General features: G+C 38.4%; 1 protein-coding gene across 1 annotated transcript in view; it reads left to right on the forward strand.

Annotated features, from left to right (window-relative positions):
- The window catches only part of COMMD10 (COMM domain containing 10), a gene marked incomplete at both ends in the record, with an annotated part of 117,373 nt that overhangs the window by 24,917 nt on the left and 72,829 nt on the right, over positions 1-19,627 (forward strand). The window contains one exon of the mRNA XM_080636724.1: positions 1,412-1,522. Coding sequence (XP_080492850.1) covers positions 1,412-1,522 — 111 coding nt within the window. The remainder of the gene's footprint in view (positions 1-1,411; positions 1,523-19,627) is intronic.

Raw genomic sequence — 19,627 nt, forward strand, 5'->3', positions numbered from 1 at the left:
GCCTGAATAGGGGCATTGAATGCAAAGCAGCTTACAGACTGCAGGCAGACGTGATGAAGTTCTTCCTATTGTCTAATTCCTGTATAACGTAAAGTCAGTGTGAGACTCTCTCTTTACATTAACTTTGTTTGGCCTTGGCTAAACACCTTAACCATCTTGGACTCGAAGGGGTGGTTGATAGGTCATGACATGTAATTTTCCTTTCAGTATGCTTAGTTGCATGGCTTTCAGTGTTTTTTGCGTTATTGGCTTAACGTCGATGCAATTATACAGAGAAATGCAATATAATTACACACATTAATGTGTAAATGTAAATGGCATAGCTGCAATAAATTTTGGAAATTCTCTTTGAGCTGTGCCAATGGAAGATATTTCTGCCACTTTCTTTCCTATCTTTTCATCTAGAGATTACTGTCACTGTAGGATGTAGGGCAAGTATTGGCTTCTCTCCTGTTCAGAGTACAGTGCCTATGGGATGGCTTTATGTTGTTGATGATTTTAGCTGAATTGTTGGACTGGTAAGAGATTAACTGAGATGTGGCACGCTTTCACTTTTACCCAGTCAGACACAGTCTTTTCTAGCAGGGGGGAGACACAAGATTAAAAAGAACTTGCATACAAATTAACTTGCCAGATGGGAAGACTTTAGTTTTCTGCTTTTCTTTATTTGAGAAGGCCTGGTAGGTTATTTCATGAAAGAGTTGGACTAGATGACCTCCAGAGGTCCTTTCCAACCCTAGCAATTCTGTGATTCTGTGACTTGTAGCTCTGTTCTTGTATATTTTGTTCATGCATGAGATGTAGCTTGATAATGTTTAATTTTAGATTAATGGATTAGAAAGCAATTTAAAACGTATTTTTGTGTACCTTTCTACTAAAATTCTGTTGCTGACATGCTTAACTGGTTTTTGGCTTTTCACTAGCAATAATTTAAAAAGCAGAACAGAATTATTTTTGTCATTAACATCTGTATATGGTAGAACACACATGAGTAGATTTGTTGATTGAGAAATTATGATTTTTAGCTGGTTTACCATTTACTGGTAGTTTTTTCTTTTTCCTAAAAGAAAAATAAATATGAAATAAAATTGAATCTGCAGCTTTGCTGATAAACTTCCACAAGGAGGGGAAACTACCTTGTTTTAGTTGTGTTTTATGGATCGGTTCCAGCAGATCTGAAGCATATGAAGTTGCTTTATTTTGGGTGGTCACAGGCAGTTTGAATGATAAATACAGCAAGAGAGAAGCAAATCTGTCTTGGAATCCAAGAGAAGTTGCAGAATATGCGTAAAAATGCTTAACGTTTGCAGAGCCTGACATTGTGTTCACTGACACAGACCATGCACAATATTGAAAGTTGACCTGAGTGGCTCTGCACCATCTGATTGTAATCTGAATTTGTATTTTATAGCTTGAAACAATTGGATGGCAGCTTAATCTTCAACTGGCAGAGTCCATGCAAGCAAAGCTGAAGTCTCCTCGAGCTGTGCTAGAACTGGGAGTGAACAATGAAGATTCAAAGGTAAGAAATGCATGCCTGGCAGATTTGGAGTGAGTTGTGGTGATGCTCTTATGTTCCAGGTTCTGAGGCGTCAGTTGGAACTCTTGCTTATTGTTAGCCTTGCCTTTGGATTTTTTTTTTTTTTTGTATTTTATAAAATTATAGTAAGCACTTGGAATTGTGAAGTACTGATGTAATAGTATATATATTGGGTAGGCTGACAGCTGTGTTACCAACTCTTTGGACTGTAATATAATGCAGAAATATGAATATGGTTATTTTAGGTCTCTATAACTCTGTAGTTAATTTTTTTTTATCACCTAGCACGTGATTGGTACCTCTTACACCTCTAATGCTTAGTAGCTTGCAACTTTCTACCATGTGTGCAGTTAAGATATTAGTCATCACTTGCAACCTTTCTGTGCTAATGATGTATTTATATGAATGATGACATAGTATGTGAGGCCACAGAAAGGCAGTATTTGGAGGTTTTAAGGTACAGTTTTAAGTTCAAGAATTTTAATGAGTGGCAGTGTTTCGGTGACAAAGGCCACTAATGAACATATTTTTTTATTCATAAGATCTACATCTTTTCTTAGCTAGCGTGTTTTAAATTAAACTCATGAATTGTTTTTAACCTTATCTTGCTAACAAAAATTGGAGATTTTACTGCTGTGGTGTCTGTCGGAATGTTTATGAACAAGTCAGTATAAGAGATTTGAAGGGAAAAATACAGAACTCAGTTCTGCTTTAGCATTGCGTTTATTGCATCACAGTAATTTTACTAATGTGAATGGAATTTGTGATAGATGGTAGAATAATAGAATACACAGCTTATGTCTGTACTTCTCACCAGGACTTGGAGCAGTTGTGTGTTTTTCAGCAGTTCACTGCAATATGTATTTTTGAAATGCAGATACAGGAACTAGACAGTATTTTATGTCCAAGCTGCATTGGGCAGCACTGCATACAGATTAAATTCTGTGGCAAAACAATTTTTTAAAAAATGAGGGAAAAATCTCACAGAAAGTTTGTCTGTTTCCTTTACAAACAGAATTCAGCAAGTGGATTTTTTTTTATTTCCTCTCTCTTTCTGTATGTATAATTAGATGCCAAGATCAGAATTATGTTGCAGTAATTATAAGCCTAGAATACACTTGTAACTGGCATTTAGATTGAACAATGCAATATTGGTCCTGCTTGACCAACCTGATCTTCTATGATAAGATGACCCACCTGGTTGATGACACTGTGGACAGTGTCTAGTTGGACTTAAGTAAAACATTTGACACTGTCTCCCACAGCATTCTCCTGGAGAAATTGGCTGCTTATGGCCTGGAGGGGTGTATTCTTTCGTGGGTTGGAAACTGGCTGGCAGGCCAAGCCCAAAGGGTGGTGGTGAATGGCATCACATCTAGTTGGCAACTGGTGGTGTCCCTCAGGGCTTGGTATTAGGGCCAGTGTTGTTTAATATCTTCATTGATGATCTGGATGAGGGGATCGAGCACATCCTCAGTAAATTTGCAGACAACACCAACTTGGGTGGGAGTGTTGATCTGCTGGAGGATAGGAAGGTTCTGCAGAGGGATCTGGACAGGCTGGATCGATGGGCTATGACCAGTGGTATGAGGATCAACAAGGCAAACTGCTGGGTCCTGCCCTTGGGCCACAACCCCGTGTAATGTAGCTGGAAAGCTGCTCCATGGAAAAGGACCTGGTGATGGTTGATGCCTCTGAACATGAACTCGCCTGTGCCCAGGCAATGGCCTCAAGCTGTGCTAGGGGAGGTTTAGACTGGATATTAGGAAAGATCTCTTCACAGAGAGGTTGATCAGGCATTGGAACAGGCTGCCCAGGGCAGGGGTGGAGTCACCATCCCTGGAAGTGTTCAAAAACTGTGTAGGCGAGGCCCTGCGTGACATGGTTTAGTGGTGGTCTTGAAAGTCCTGGGGTAACCGTTGGGCTTAATGATCTGAAAGCTCTTTTCCAACCTAGCTGATTGTGTGATTCTCTATGATTCTAGGAAAGACGTACTGATGCTCTCACACTACAGACACTAAAATTTAAAAATCTGGGTTGGTGTGAAGGTAACTACAGGTTGGTTTTTTTTTTTCTGAATGATTACATCCTTGCATAGAATAGGTTTAAGATTGATTAATGTCTGATTATATACTGACAGCAGTGTTGGAGCGTAATTTTTGTGCTGTAGTTTGGATTGTCGTGATCTCTTTGTGCAGTAAGTTACCTGAAAATCGTAGGTGCTAGATACTTTTTTTTTTATTTATTTTTTTTCCTTTTCTCCTGACATTTGTGTATACCTTTTTTTTGTTTTTCCTAGAAATTTGGCATGAATTTAGCTTATATATTCCTTATATTCCTTTTTTTCTTTTGTGTGTGTTTGTTTTTTTTTTTTTTTTTTTTTTTTTTTTACTTATAATCCATGGATGTAGCAACTTGAATTTTTTCAGGAAAGGCAGGAAATGCTGTTTCAGAGGAGCTTTTGCCGTCTGGCTCATTAGAGGGCAGTAGCGCTCTTTGTCACATTGGCTCTTTGCTTTGTTGAGATAATGCTCTGAATCAACTGTGAAGTCGATCGTAGTGGGGAGTGTTAAGTGTTTACATTTCTAATCTGTACATAACAATAGAAGTTTGTCTTGCTCATCAAAAAATCCCAGGCCTATTAATAAAAAAGCACCCAATACTTCACAAGGTAAATAAAAATGGCCATTATTTCCACTTTTGCTAACTAAAAGTAATTGTACTAATACATTAATGCTTACAACACCTCACTCCACTTAAAGATTATTTAAACAGTTCTCTGTCAGAATCTGACATTTTAAATTAGTATTTAAATTATCTCTCCAGGAGAAGTAATCAGAAAACCTGTGGATATGTGAATGTTATTTGTGCTTCATGGAATGAAGACAGTCAGAGGATCTGCTATATGCTATATAAATATTTATAGAGTATATTTTGTGAGCTTCAGATGAAATGCAGAATCCCATAGGTATTATAACATAAAAATTAAAAAATAAGGTTCTTAAAGGTGATTCAAGCTGCTAGTGACATTTGCATTGCCCAGGAAGTACGTTGCTTGTGACTGGTAGTAATGGTGATCAGATCCCATGATTTTTGGTGAACAGTTTTTTCCTGGGTTTTGCTACAAATTTGCTGTTCGTTTATACCCTGAATTATGCTTGATTTGTATCTAACAAACATGTTGCATATGTTGTGAGATGTTTCTCACAACTGTGGGGGGGGCGCTATTAAGTAGGAAATGAGATACGTTGAGAGTCTTCAGAGTTGCCAGCCTTGAAGATACTCAGGAGTCAAAGGCACAAGTCCCTGAGCATTCTGATTGAAGCATGGAGGTAGCCCTGCTGTGAGCAGGGGCTGGATCAGATGGGCTGCCAAACCCTGCCTTCCAGCCCAAGTTGTCTTTTGATCTAGGCTGCTGTGCCACTTAGTTGCTGATGGTGCCTTGTATAAGAAGGAGAAAAAAAGGAGCTTTCAATTTAAAATCCAGTTAACAGCAACTTCTTGCAATGATTCATAATTTGAAATGTTTAATTGCATTTCTAAGTCTAAGGGAAGTGGAATTTCTATGAATTAAGCACACAAAATAAGCTGGTGTGATAAGAAACATATTTTTGAATGGCAAGATCCTTTTTGCTTCCATTCTGACAGTTCTGAGCTAAGGTAACATTTAGAACTGATTGATGTGTAAAAACATCATCTGTATCCGAGGCTTTTCTTTAATAACATAATTTAGTTTCAGGTTTTTGGGGCCATTGAGTTGCAACACAGCAGTCTAGTTTTTTTTGACAATTATTTTTGTGTCTGTAGGGTGAATTAACCAGTAGAGGGAGCACAAATTAACAGTCCTGATAATCTGTGCTGCTAGTTATGATTTTGATTTGCAAACAAAGACTGTTACCAGAAAGTGCTGTGTGTGTTTAATATCTGTTTTCTTTAGTAATTTATTTAATAATCAGCCACGTAGACACACACCCTCATGTTCTTTCACCCCTGTTAATAGCAGTAATACCTTAGGCCACCTAGTCTAGAGCTTTATAAACTGTGATGTTTTTTTATAACCAGAGGAGCTATATAAAAAAAGATTAATAAGGGCTGTAGAAAAGGTCTGAGGCCTTCAGAAGTGTCACATCATTGGTGCCAATATCTCTGCAGAGGGACGTAAGAATTAGGAGTGTGTTCTTAAAGAGTTTCTCCTATGCCTCTTCTCTAGGAAGAACAAGTAAGGTGCATTACTATAAAAGGTATTTATTGTTGTGTATTCTTACACATGATCTGTAGCTAACATTTATACTTGAAAATTGTTAGGATAAGTAAACTGTTCTTGCCCAGTGTTGTCTCTTGATAGTGATAAACTTTTTCTCTGTAACTCCATTCTACATATTTTATTAGATTCAGTTATCTAATTACGATTTGTCTTATGGGAGGCTTCGCTTTTTTCTTGGTTTTCCTTCTCTCTATTTAATCTATGATTTTATTCTTAACCATTAAAGACTTCTTGGCAGAGCTCTTTTTTTCAGTGTGAATGCTATGTATAGATTCCTTGTAAGAATTCAATACTTTGTTTATTTTGCTCCTTCTTAATACATGTATTTGAAGAATTTTGTTACAGGATTTAGTCTGCAAATTCACGAAGAAAGGTAACTGATAAATGTGCTGGTTTGTTAAGCCTGCTAATGTAATACATTTGACAAAAGACAGATAAAATGAAGTGTTACTATACTAACAGAATTTTATTTCCTTTTACTTAATTTCCCCTAACTTCTAGATGCTTTAAAAGGGGAATATTACAGTGGAAATATTTTAAACAAGTTGTTTTTCTGTAACTGTTTGTTCAGAATCAAAACAGGGGTCTGACTGTGTTAGAAACTGAGATTGCAATACATATTCATCATTATGCAGTGTAACTAGAAGTCTGGAAATCTTAAATGATTATTTTTCACTTGATAAAATAACAGGGTATGGTTTTCTTCCCTACCCTTCTCCCCACCCTACTTTTTACAGGCTTTCTATACATTTCTGGGCTGTGGAGAAATTTAGATCTTACATGTTTTGCTCTGTTTACTTGAAGTATGCCATTCTGCTTTCTAAGTTTGCTGTTGTGAATACTTTCCCCATCTTTAACAGCAAAGCACTATAGATGAGAAACAAAGCTTTTCTTCTAGGAGAGCTAGGTCAGTCAATTGATTCAGGCTTTAGATTCTGTGAAGCCTGTATGGCATGCAGGTAGGACCTGAACTTGAATTGTATTTAAGCAAATATGGTGATGCTTCCCCTTCCCCTCAGTTTAGCCTTTTGTTTTCCTCTGAGAAGAAGGGAGAGGCATTAACAACTGGAGTTGGTGGATGCAAATGATGTATTCCCACTCCAAAGAGGTAGAAGGTTATAGAGTTGAGCATCTCTACCATGATGTACCCCCTTCATTTTCCTTCTTAGTCCTCAGCTTTGGGGTGATGCATTTCAGTGCCATTTTTGATTTCAAAATAAAGGAGTAATTTGTATCTGTAGGGCCTCAAAAAAGCAGGACAGTTAAAAGGCATGATGCTGAAAGAACTCCGATGAGGTGCAGAGACTAAACAATTGTAAGTTGTTTCTCACATTAATCGGCTACCTCTCAACCATTTACTACTCTGATGAGGACATCACCATTTTCCTTCTCGGAACACAAACAGGCTAGCTTGCATGTACACCCTTGAGACAAGTTTAGTCTTCTCATCAAGTAGATCAAGAAGCTTTCTAAGGGGAAGTTTCAGAATATTGATGAAAGCCCTCATATTTGTTGGAGCTGTAGTAAGAATGACTGTATAAGCTTCAGTGTGTGGAACAGTTCAGAAAAATGAGACTGAAATTCATAGTTTGTTTCCAGGCTGTCGGATTGCTATAGGAAGCTGTCAGCGATTTTGTTGCTTAACCATGAGAGCCAGAAATTCTGGATTTGCAATGCACAGTAATTCTTGCATAAGGCTGTTTTTGGTCTATCTTATCTATTATCTCTGATTAAATTCATTTAATTAGAGGAAGAAACAAAGATGCAGCCAGAATTTTCAAGATCCTGGGAAGACTTTTGTTTTCTTACCAGTGTAGAAATGGACGACAATGTAACCATGTCCCGTAAGTTGTGAGTAGTTTGACATTTTACTTAGAATCCATTTGCCAGATGTTGTGACTCCAGGAGTATGCACTCACTTCTGGCAATTCTGTTGCAGGGTGTAGTTAATTATCTGACTCCATTTGTGGTCTTGCATGATTTAGTTAACCCAGCTTACAGTAAGGATCTCTTTACAGGGATCTCTTTACAACATTATTAGGTTTCACCTGGCCATATACAGAATTTATGAATACAGTCTACAACCATGAATTTACAAACCCTGTAACTGGTTACAGCCTCTGCACATGCTCTGTTCCCAGTGAAACACTCTTATGGCTTTGTCCGTGTGTCTTTGTGTCATAGAAATAAAGAAGAAAATGGTTACAGTTCACAGTTGGTACAGTTGGTTGCAGCCTTGGGCAACCTCAGCCTACAGTTAGTACTGAAACTTTTGTTTTGTACAGGAGCAACCTGAATTGTCTGTAATGTGTAACTTTACCATCGTCAATCCAAATAAGCAGCAGAATAAGTAGCTGAAATACTTAACTTTTAACTTAAAACTTGGTGACCCATTTCACTGTGAGGCAGAGTTAAACTTGAGGGCATTTGAAAAACACAAGATATGGTGAGTTTTTCTCATTTAATGCAGTCGTGTATGACACCTTTTTTCTTACAGAATTTGTTTCCTGTTTGCCTTAAGCTGGTTTTATAAAGTTCATCCTTCATTTTTTTTCAAATGAAGAAGAAAGATTTGTGGGATTCATTGCAAATTCTCAGGCATCTCTATGCTTTCAGAAACTATGCAGTGTTTTAGGAAATGAACTGTTGTTCATTTGTGTGTAGCAGTGGAAGATAACCCAATTTTTTTTGTACTTTTGCTGTGCTTTTGCAGTACTTCTTGGCAGGACTGATCCCCCTGCTTTTACTTTGGCAGTAAAACCCTTCACAAATGCATTAAAACCTGGCATCTCTTCCATGTCTGTTTTGTCCTGACTCTAAGGTAGAAAGATAATGTAGTGTAAGGAATGAGTGAGATTAGGCAGAGGTGAACACAAAAGTTGAAGTTTCTGTAACAACAAGGCTCAGTCTTATGAGCATAACTGTGTGTGTCCTTGATAAACCACACTTCTGCGTGTGAACTCGATTAAAATGAATTTAACTGCTGCCTTTGAGAATTGAAGGCGAAGGCAGAGGAAGATAACATGTAATGGAAAGAAAGGCAATAAAGCTGGTGCAGGTTCAGGAGCACAAGTCTGATAAGGAATGGCTGAGGGACCTGGGGATGTTTCCTCTGGAGAAGAGGAGGGTCGTGGGGGCAATTTTGCTCTTTACCACTACCTGAAAGGTGGTTTAGTGAGGGGGGGGTCAGTCTCTTTTCCCAAGTGACAAGCCATAGGACAAGAGGAAATGGCCTCAAGTTGCACCAGGGAGGTTTAGATTAAATATTAGGAACAATGTCTTCACCAAAAGTGTTGTCAAGCATTGGAACAGGCTGCCCAGGGAAGTGGTGGAGTCACTGTCCCTGGAGATATTTAAAAGACATGTAGATGTGGTGCTTAGTGACATGGTTTAGTAATGGACTTGACAGTGCTAGGTTAACTTTTGGATTTGATAAAGGTCTTTTCCAACCTAAACCATTCTAATTCTTTGATCTCCAAGTCATAAGCTTTTTAATGTTGATGTTTAATAATAGATAATTCTTCTATGTATAGATGCATAATCAAAGTTTTTGCTGAATATTAAAAGGTGTAAAATTCAGAGGGTCATAATGCCTTTAGATCTATCGAGTGAATAACATTTTATGGCGTTTAAGTCAGACAATTGGTAGCAAGTAGAGAAGAGGTGGAATATGTTCTTTATAAAAGTAAGAGATTAACTTTTTCTGTATGAAAGCATTGGTGTTGGGGAAGCTTTACAGAACTACCTATAAACATGTGTCTTATGTTTTCTGAGTACACTGGAAATGCGTCTAAGTTTTCCGTCTTCAGCTTTGTAGTTCTTCCATCTGTAAAAATGCTAACTCGTTACTGCTCAGCAGTTGCAGCTAGGAGAGACTTGCGAAAAGTTTTATCCATTAATTCTTTATTTTTCCTTCGAGGGGTTCTAAACAAGGGAAGTTATGAGAGACGTTGTGAGGGTTGGAATGTACCAAAACTGTCAGAGACCATGGGAAGGGAGAATAATAACAGGCAATTAAGAGCGGTTATGGAAAGGAGGAACTACAGCAGGCAATTAGGAGTGACCCGTCCCTGACTGGTACTTGGAAGATGTTGGGACGGGCAAGGAATAAGGATGTTGGAACTGGAAAGAGGATGTCGATAAGAAAATCAGATAGACCTTTCACCTGATGTAACCGCAAGGCAAACACAGACGTGCTTGGCTAATTGCTTGGAAGCATATAAATATCGTGTAACCTTTGCAATAAACGATCCAGCTTGTACTCTACCTCTGGGTCCGTGCCTTCCGTCCTCACAAATGGCTCCCGAACAGGGACTTTCTGAAGAGCTGTGACTCGGCGATCGGTGAGGACGCCCAGCCGAACTCCGAAAAGAGCTGCGCAGAATTTAACCGATACCTCTGACTGAGGTAAGAGGCTGGGAATGGGAACATGGGAAACTCAGTATCCCCTGAATACAAGTCGGTGTACAGAGTGTTAGTAAAATTCTTAGCAAAGAAAGAGGTTACTGTAAATGAAGACAGACTGAAAGAATTGTTAATATGGGCTTCGGCCCATGCTCCTGAGGCGACCTCAACTAATATTTATCAGAAGGGAGTACGGGACAAGATTGGAGTCTGCCTCTGGCATGCGGCCACAAGGAATGACATGGTGGCATCCAAATTGCTGGAGATACGGCGCTCAGTCTATGAGGCACTTGACGGGGCAGCACAGGAGGCATCAGCACAATCAACCCCCGCAAGACATGGAATTTTAAAACAGGAGTTTCCGTGCGTTTTCTCAGTAGACTTATGCTATAAAATACTTCACATCTTTAGGAGCCAACAGTGTTTTATTTTATGGTAGCTGGTTCCCATGCAAGGGATACCTTCAGAGCTTGTTGGAAGAGGTAGGATTGACTTCTACAGTCATTATTACTGCCTGTTTTCCAGTTACACTGACACTTCAGGAGCAGTTGCCTTGCTCCTTGTTATTGTACCAGTAGTTTAGGAGCACTCTTGCTTTGCTGTTTATTTCTTGGGTGGGGATGGGACAGGTGCACTCTTCTTAATGCCCTGTCTTCTGTCAGTGTGTCTTGTGTTGGAGGGACTCTCTGAATATCAGGAGATCTTTAGTCAGAGAGAGGCAAAATAAAACAAAAAAAAAAAAAAGAGGGAGCTAAAAGTATGATCTAAATATATACAGAACATTTTAACGGAAGTTGCGAACTTGCTTATAATTTCCCGTTAAGTTTTATAGCTGCACTGTAGAAATGCATTTTTTGGAGACACTCCAAAGAAAGATAAGCTAGTAACTTGCTTGAGGTACTCAGAAAGAAAAGAAGGGGACAGTCAAAGAAAGCTTTAAGTTTGCACAGGCTATTTGTAATAAAGCAACAGAAAACGTGGTTAAATAGCAGGTCTGTAGAAGAGTCTGATGGCCACACCTGCCTAGACTGGCTGCAGTGCTCCACCTTTTCCCTGCATAATTTCATGGGAGTTTTTCAGGCGTACTGTAGTTGGGTAAAATTTCTTTTCTCACCACTGCATTTTACTTGTGCAGCAGTGGTAGGATGGCTAGAAAATGGAAGAAAGTTTCTGCCTTCCGTTCTTGTGTTAAATATGCTGTTTACCGAAACACTGCTCAGCAGGCTGTCTGATGGGCATGGGTGTAAATCAAACTCTTGTGTTGTAAGCAGAAGAAACAAAATTCTGTGAAAAAACAGAAAAACTTTATAATACAAATGCCAGTTAAATGGGTTCTTACTGTCCACCCTAAGAAGTTCATTAGTAATTTGTATTAATTTTTTTATTCTGTTTTCTTCATAGAGTAAATAATGATACTTGTTGAACTTGAGCTGTTGAGGAACAGTGGCAAGAGTTTTATTTCCTTCTTTTTCCTGACATTGCATTTTCTTTTAGTGCACAGAAAAGCATACCTGCACAGACAGCTTAAATTTTTTAAGATGTCCTTGATTATTTATCTAAAGTTGTGTATTTTTTCGCCTTCTAAAGTTAAATGGGTGGATTAGCTTGGAAGCTGCAATATTACGTTGCTCTATAAATTATATGAAATATATTCTAAGAGGGTGGGAGATGAATGGGAAGGTATAAGAGGCATGGAGGAGTCACTCAGCCTGTGAATGTCTCATTTATGTTGATTCTCTGTGCAGCTCTTGAAAAGCCTAGGTGCAGGCTGGCATATTTTAACACATCAGGCATTCTGATCTTGTTCTTCACCCATTATAAGTCATTGTTATCTTCATTAAAAAATATCGTAGTCTAGAACTATAGCTAATTTGTGATTTGTAAAATGTACTATTTTCAACCTATCTTGCTTAAGTATTGCTGTAGGGCAGGTTTTTATAGGCAAATTTGGTAAGAACATTATATATATGAACATTTTTAGAAGTACCATTATATTTGGGGTATTTGCTTTCTTACTGTCACATTGCTTAAATGAATTTTGCTGTGTTACATTTTTATGCACATCAAAAGGATCATTTTAATTAGTTTCTAGCTTTCTGATTTTCTTCCTACGGTATTAAATCACTTGCTTGATCAGTTGCAGTAGATCTAGTTATTCCAGTTCTTATCTTTGTAAATTTTTTTTCTTCTGTGTGTTTGGGCTGAATAGTAATTGGGTCTCCTTGAAAATATAGTTATTCTTTGTGTCCCGACAAAGTAAGACCAGCTTCAACATTAAATCCAGTTAAGACATGGATTTTTCTAGGGCAATCCTGACACTAAAGTTGTGTATAATATCTACCTTCTGCAGGCTGGAATTGATATTTAAAATTATGAAACTCCATAGCATGCTTGTAAGCATTTCATTGCAAGGCTGAGTATAATTACATGCTTTAAAATGTGTTTGACTGCCCTTAGATGCTGTAAGATGTCTGTCTTAATAGGCAGAATAACTGAAAATGAATTACATTTAACAAGTATGATTTTTGCCTTTTTGAGTTTCTGAAGTGCAAAAGGGAAGTTGGGCCAAATGGATTAAAAATCTCATAGATAATTTGCAGTATTTAATTTCTAAAATATGGAAAATTTTAGCAAATGTAACTTTCACTGTTCTTTAACTTGGATGTTAAATGTCAGGTTTTTGTTTTTTTTTTTTTGGGTTTTTTTTTTTTTAAATTAATTTCTAACTTGTTTTGTCCTTCTCAATAAACCATCCTCCAAGTACATCTACTACCAGAGGATGTACTCTGGAATGGGCATGCAGAGCTGCATTTGAGTAGCTAGTATTTTTGCATGGGGGAAAACAGCATCAGCTTGAGAGTCATCAGCAGCACACTGCTGGAGTGGGGAGCTTCAGGTGAGCTATTTGCTGCTGATTAAGTGTTTACTAATGTGTTAGAGAGATAACAGAGAGGTCTCAGTCCTGGGAGGAAGCAAGCCGGGTAACCCTCCTCGGAACAGCGCCAGCTTTTCCCTTGGCATCTTGACCGCAGCAGTGGTAACTTCATCTTCTGCACTGGAAGAGGGAGAGACTGCTTGACTAAGGGTAGAGGTTTCCAGTCAAGTATCATCTGCACAGGACTTGGGACACTTGGTCATATCCCTTAAATTTATGTAGTGGGGTAGCTTACCTTCTTCCAGAAGAAGCACTGATGCATGTCTGAGAGCAGAGGGATGGTTTCAGTAAATATACAGGAGCTTTAGCTGTATGATGCCATCAGTACTCTTGTCCGTATGAAGTTGAATAATTGTGAGATTCCTCCCAGTTATTCCACACGTGTGTGAATAATTTCTTCTTAATGTGACTGCTTGTCAGTATTTTCCTTTCAGACGTTCTCTGTAATCCTTTCAGGAGCAGGGCTGGCCACAGAAACCAAAAATTAACTGTTGGAACGGAGTGTATCTCTTATAATACTAAAAAGTGAGGACATAATGTGTGAAACTTTAATTTAGATTAGGAAATTACAGATTTCTATCACGGTACTTTTACTGTGCAGCCCAAAGAGGAGCTGATCTGTGTCAGAGTATTTATGTCTTGCCAGGCTCAGGTCCCACAGCTTACTATGGAGTCACTTTGAGGCTGTACATCCTGCACCCAGTCTTATTTCCAACCCCTCCCCGTTGCCTCTGATACAAAGCTGTCACGTGTCCTGTTGAATGATACACATTCATGCCTTTTCTTCCTAACCATGTCAATACTTATGTCAGAAGAGGCTGTTTGGGGGTGAAAGGGTGGCAAGGAGCAGCTGCCAGACCAGTTCACATGCTGTGCAGATCGCACCTTCCTTTTCTCTCATGTGCCTTTAAAAGACATAATGGTGAGGAAAGCCATATCCTGTTACACTGTCGGTTCATACCTTGCTAGCAGCTCTGTATTACATAGACTATTACAAACTAATTAGGTATTTTATGTGACAGGCATCTCACTAAGTCTGCTCAAAGTAGTACAGAAGGAACCCACGCTTCCTCATTTGCATTCAGTTTACATTTGTGTTCACCGTTGTTGTGATTCTCCCGTGCTTTGCTTTTCCTTTGTCAGTTCTTGAAATGCATTGTTTCATGAGTTTCAATACAAGATGGTACTGTCAGGGAAAAGTAATCCTCTCTGTGATTATGAGTTTCTAACCGAGCTGCTTGGTAGGTTAGTAGCAAGTTTGTGAATTTAAAAGCAATTGGAGTGTTCTGTATTTTCTGTCTGCTTTGCAGAATCACTGGGCTTATTTTCCTGTTACTTTTGCTAATTTTTTTGTCAATACGCAAACTAGTGAAATTGCCAAATCTGGTTTCCTGGAGCAGTATATATATTGAAAGAGTGCGAAGTGAGCATCTCCTGCATTGCGAACATCTGTCATGCTTGAGGCAATAAATATACGGTACGTGCTGTCAAACAGTATCAGTGCTGTGCGTTTTACATTGAACAGGTGTCTGTAGCAATGCTGTGACACCCTTTGTGGACCTGCTTCAGGTGGAAGAGGTAGGTCATCACCTCAATTATATGCAAGGGCGGCAGTTTTTACTTATCTTGCTTCCTGTTGGTTACAAATGGCAGGAGTTTGGTATCTGAAACTGTGTGGCATCATGCTACTTGGCTTTGTATGAACATTTAGCAAATGTTAAAAGCTGCTATGACAAGTGACCTTTTTCACTGGTGAAAATACATGAAATATGACCTCTTTCACAGAAAAATCACAACCCACAGCTTGGCCTTATAGCCCCTGAGCAAATCTTGTTCAGCATGATTGCATAAAATTGCTACTAATGAAGCAACAAATATGTATTTCTAGGAATGCCCGCTCACTAGCAAGGCAGTGATAGAAGAGATTTCTGAGGGAAAAGAAAATACTTTTTTTTTTTTTTTTTCCTTATAGAGACAGATCCTGTTCCTAAGAATACATTTTGAAGACTTGTAGTCATGAAAGGGCAATACAAAAAAACCCCCCAAAATAGAGCCAAAACTAATGAATATGCTTGTCTTTCTTTAAATATATGCAAGAAAAAGCTGCTTCTTTTTCTGACCCCTTGAGCATTGTACTTGCATGTATGTAATTGGGGTAACTAAGTTGACCAGCCAACCCATGAGATGGAACCACACCAGTGGGTCAAATGAAAATGGAAATTGCACTGTAATGTTTTCTTGGTGAGGTTATAGCTCTCTCTGTTGTAAGGGGATAATTTCTGCTGTGCTTGTAATCAGAATATTAGGAGAATTGCTTTGTAAGTGGGGTTTGTAGATGCTTTCCTCCTTCAACAGCGTAAGGGTTAGGCACTGAGTTTTTCTGTAATGCTTGGTTCGAGGCTTTTTGAATTACTTCCGGTGTGTAGAGGCAGGCATCAGGGTTTTAAAGAAGGCTGAAAGTACTGGATTGTTTATCTGTCTTCTAACATCAACAGAAATGAGGAGCTGGGAGATGCTTATGCTTGGGAATAAGTCCTGTTATAAGACTGGGAATTTGACAGCAAAACAAGTTGCCAAGGGCCAGATTTGTAGGCCGCTAGTTCTGGTTGGTGTATGTTTCTTTTGATTAGGTACTTCAGCAGTAAAGGATGCACTTACCTCCTTCACGAGATGGAGAAATGCATTATTCTCTGTGTTAGCATACAAGAGTTGTGGGCTTAAGCTGCTTTCTGGAGAAGCACTCACACCTTGTAGGGCTGACCACTTATGCTTTAGGAGTGCTTTTGTACCTAGTATTCTTGGGGTTTTGCAGCCTGGAACTGAGTATAGGATTCATTAACTGTACAGAGGAGTTCAAAGTCATGTTGTCTTTTTTCTTCTCCTAGTCTGAATTCTAAATAAAAGAATTTCATAATCTAACCATACACACTTGAAAAAAAATACATATCTTTGTTCAAGATCAAGTACATAAGCATTAAAATATTGCCTGTAAATACCTGAAGTCATTACTGGAAAGGAAGTGCCGTTTGTTAGAAGATCTTAAGAGTACTCAGGAGTGGGAGGTTCATTTGAAGATGCAATTCAGAGGCAGGAAGAAAGGTATCTAGATTCAGGAAAGTCCTTATGACAGCAGGGAAACAGAATTTCTGAGCTGTTTTTTTTCTTATAATTTCTAGATCATGTTGCCTCTTCACATCCTCATTCCTTCTTCCTTTCTGTCACGCCATCTTCATAGCAATAAATGCATTGTGCTTATCTCAGAAAAATGCTACAGATTCCTAAACATCTTTGAAATTCCTTGAACAGCAAAGTTGTCATCAGCGTGACAGAATTCCTGGGGCTGGTGTTGTGTCTGAAAAGTTCTAATACATGCTTTCAGTGGCTGCCATCATATGATTGGTATCCTTTTCTTTTATTGACACTTCTTTTTATTTTCGAACAGTAGTTGATTAAATAAGATACCATTATAATTCTTTATTAGATTGATTTCCTTTGTTCTTCAGGCTTTAAAGCCCTTCTTGTGCTGTAGGATGTCATCTGCTCCTGAAGGGGTAGCATGGAACGATACAAATGCAAGAAATGTTTAGGCAGGGTTCAGACAGTTTGAGTGTTTCTGGATGGCGGTGTATTTGTACCTGTTCTCTTGGAGGCTGACATTTAACTGGCTCTTGAGGGAGCATTTTAGTCTCCTCTTTATAAATTTATATCGTGTTGAGTGAAAATGAAACTCACTCTGATGAGGACCAAAATAGTTTGTAGATAATATGCATGAGATCAAGAATAGCTGTTTTTTAGTATTGAAATTGGTACTGTTTGATTTCTTTCCAAATGCAGATGTGTTTGAGATGATATACAGTAGGAAACATTTAATACTAAACCTTTTCAGGAGAACTGCTTTGCTGCCGCAGCAAGGAGCTTCTCTGTTGGAGTGCACTGATTTGCCAAGGGTACTGTAGCCAGGAAGACTCAGGTAAGCTGGCAGAGTGATGTCTGAGAAGGTTATAATACAGAGCAGAACTGCATTTGAACAAATATGGGGAGGTGGAGGCAGTAAGGGCAGTTAACAGTGACAAAGAAGCAAGCTTCATTGAAAGCTAGCTGAAGATGTGTTAAACCTGTAGATGTTTCTTGGTTTTGGTAAGGCTGAGGATGATTAACATGCAGGGAAGTGATGCACTGTTAGAAGTGTTATGTGTGCCACATGGTGCAGTGCTTTGTTCTCAACCTGGTGTCTGAAAAGCCATTCTGAAAGCTCTTTAAAATTCAAGTGTAGTGTAATTTGAATTTCTTTTTTTTTTTTTTTTTTTTTAAGTGGAGGTGCTTTAAAATTCTCGTTACCATTTCAAACTGCAGTTGTATACTCCTGTGGCCTTGAGAGAGTCACAAAGAACTTGGAGACATTTTAGACTTTCAGATGGAGGCCTGTGATGCATGTCTAGGACATTGTACACTTGTTGTATTTACAGCTTTTTGAAGAGAAGACCTTGACACATCTTTAAATAAGGGAGTGAGCCACAGACCAAAAGCCGATCTTTCAAAGATTTGTGGAAATAGTAGGGATATAACTACAACAGAAAGAAAGATAAACCAAAGAAGGCATCTATTGTATTTGTTTTTCATGGATAGACAGATGAGTCATACTTGTCGGTGCTGAGCGTAAGAGTTGCAGTTTTGTAACTGCAGCACCGCAGTGAGGCATTAGGTTGTGGGTATTTGTTCTAAACCCTTTCTTCCCTTCTTTGCAATAAGTTTGTTTTCAAAACATTCTGATCCAGCATAACCTGGTTTTGAATTTGTTGAAGTAACTTGAATGTTTTTGTTAATATGACTATTTTGAAGATGCTCAAAACTTGCGTCTTGCATCATGATGCTCTTCTTGCATCTTTAAAGATGTTCAAAACTTGAGAGACTGTTGGCTTTTTACAGCCATGTGGTATCAGACAACGGAATTAAAAATCAGCATTCTGTTTTTCCCATTGTTTTCTGAAGCACTTGGGTAACGTGCTTTCAGCATTAGCTTTTGTCTTTTTTTTTTTTTTTTTTTTTTTTTTTAACTAAAGAAGGAAATAAGAACTGTGGACCAAACATGAGTCAGCCTATAAAACTGCAGACAGAGCTTTGCAGCTTGAAACAAAAATACTATTACTTTGTATAAAAATGAGCACTCTCCATTTTCAGAGTTATGTGGATTTGGCATGTCTTTAATTCTTTCACAAAAGGTTGCAGGGGTAGGGACAATGTGAGTGTTAGGAAGGCTGCTGGTTGTTACTGCCACTGAAACAGCATCCAGTAATGGGCTGTTCCACCAACAGATCTGGGACAGGTGCAGAATTAATCTTCTGCCATTGTACATGCACAAGGTATGTTAATAACTTCATAATACTTCTGAGCTTGAGAAAATTAAATTATTCTGTGGCTCTGTGGAAATAAAGTTGTTTTTTTTTTAAAAAAAGTAGCTACATGGAATCATGAAATTATCATTTGCTCTAATTCTTCCATTTCCAATAACATATTTTTTTTTTTTTTTCTTTTTTTTTTTTTTTGTCAAAGGATGCTGACATCTTTACTGAGTATAAAAGTCTTTGGAATATAAAAGAAACCCTTTGTGCTAGAACAGTGTCTTTTAGTTTGTCTCACAAAATCTCTTTCAAGTTTAGTTGACTTAAACTGAATAGAAATTACCATTTCATTTTTGCTGATTGTTTCTTGTAAAAGTCCTGGATTTTTGCCCAAAACACTAGCTGATTATGAGCATTCTGATTTAAGGTCAGGCTTTGCTGTCATTAAACACCAGACAGATAACGCTCGTGGGCATTGTGGAGAGCACACAGTCCAGGTGCTGAAATAATGCACCTGGGAGAAGGAGCGTACTTGGCTGGGATTCCTTCTAGTCTTGGATGTAGGACAAGGAATCAGCTGGGTACTCTCTGCTGTCTGGAGGTGGTGTATAAAAGAATGTAGAAGGTGACTTATCTCCCCACAGGTAAATCGCTTATCTACAGGAAATGGAAAAAATAAAAAGATTTCCAGAGAATATAAGATGGAATACACTCGTGGTACTAGCAGAAGGATGGGTGAGGTGACTGAAAGGATTTTTCCAATAGTCTTTTTGATTCTAATAAAAATTCCTGTTTAAACTTGTAAATTTAAAATACTGTATATAGTGAGGGACTGCAGATGTGAGACTAGCAGTAAAATCTGTTTTGCTTGCAGTTCCATTATTCCATCTGTGATCTGCATGGAGCCTGGAAACCAGTTTGGAAAAGGGCAGAAAGTCCTTGACCAAGAACAAGGAGAAGGTTACCTTTGGAACAAGCATCACAAGGAATAGCACAGCATGGGATTGTATTTCCTTGGCTGTTTTTGTTAGAATGTTGGACATGTTTTTATCTTGAAGTTGTTGATACAGACTCTTAAGCTTTACCGTGGCTTAACTTAAGTGGGATTTTTTTTGCGTGTGAATAGATATGTATGTCAATAGTTG

The sequence above is a fragment of the Psittacula echo genome (assembly GCF_963264785.1).
Source record: "Psittacula echo genome assembly, chromosome: Z".
In the NCBI taxonomy this organism is placed as follows: Eukaryota; Metazoa; Chordata; class Aves; order Psittaciformes; family Psittacidae; genus Psittacula; species Psittacula echo.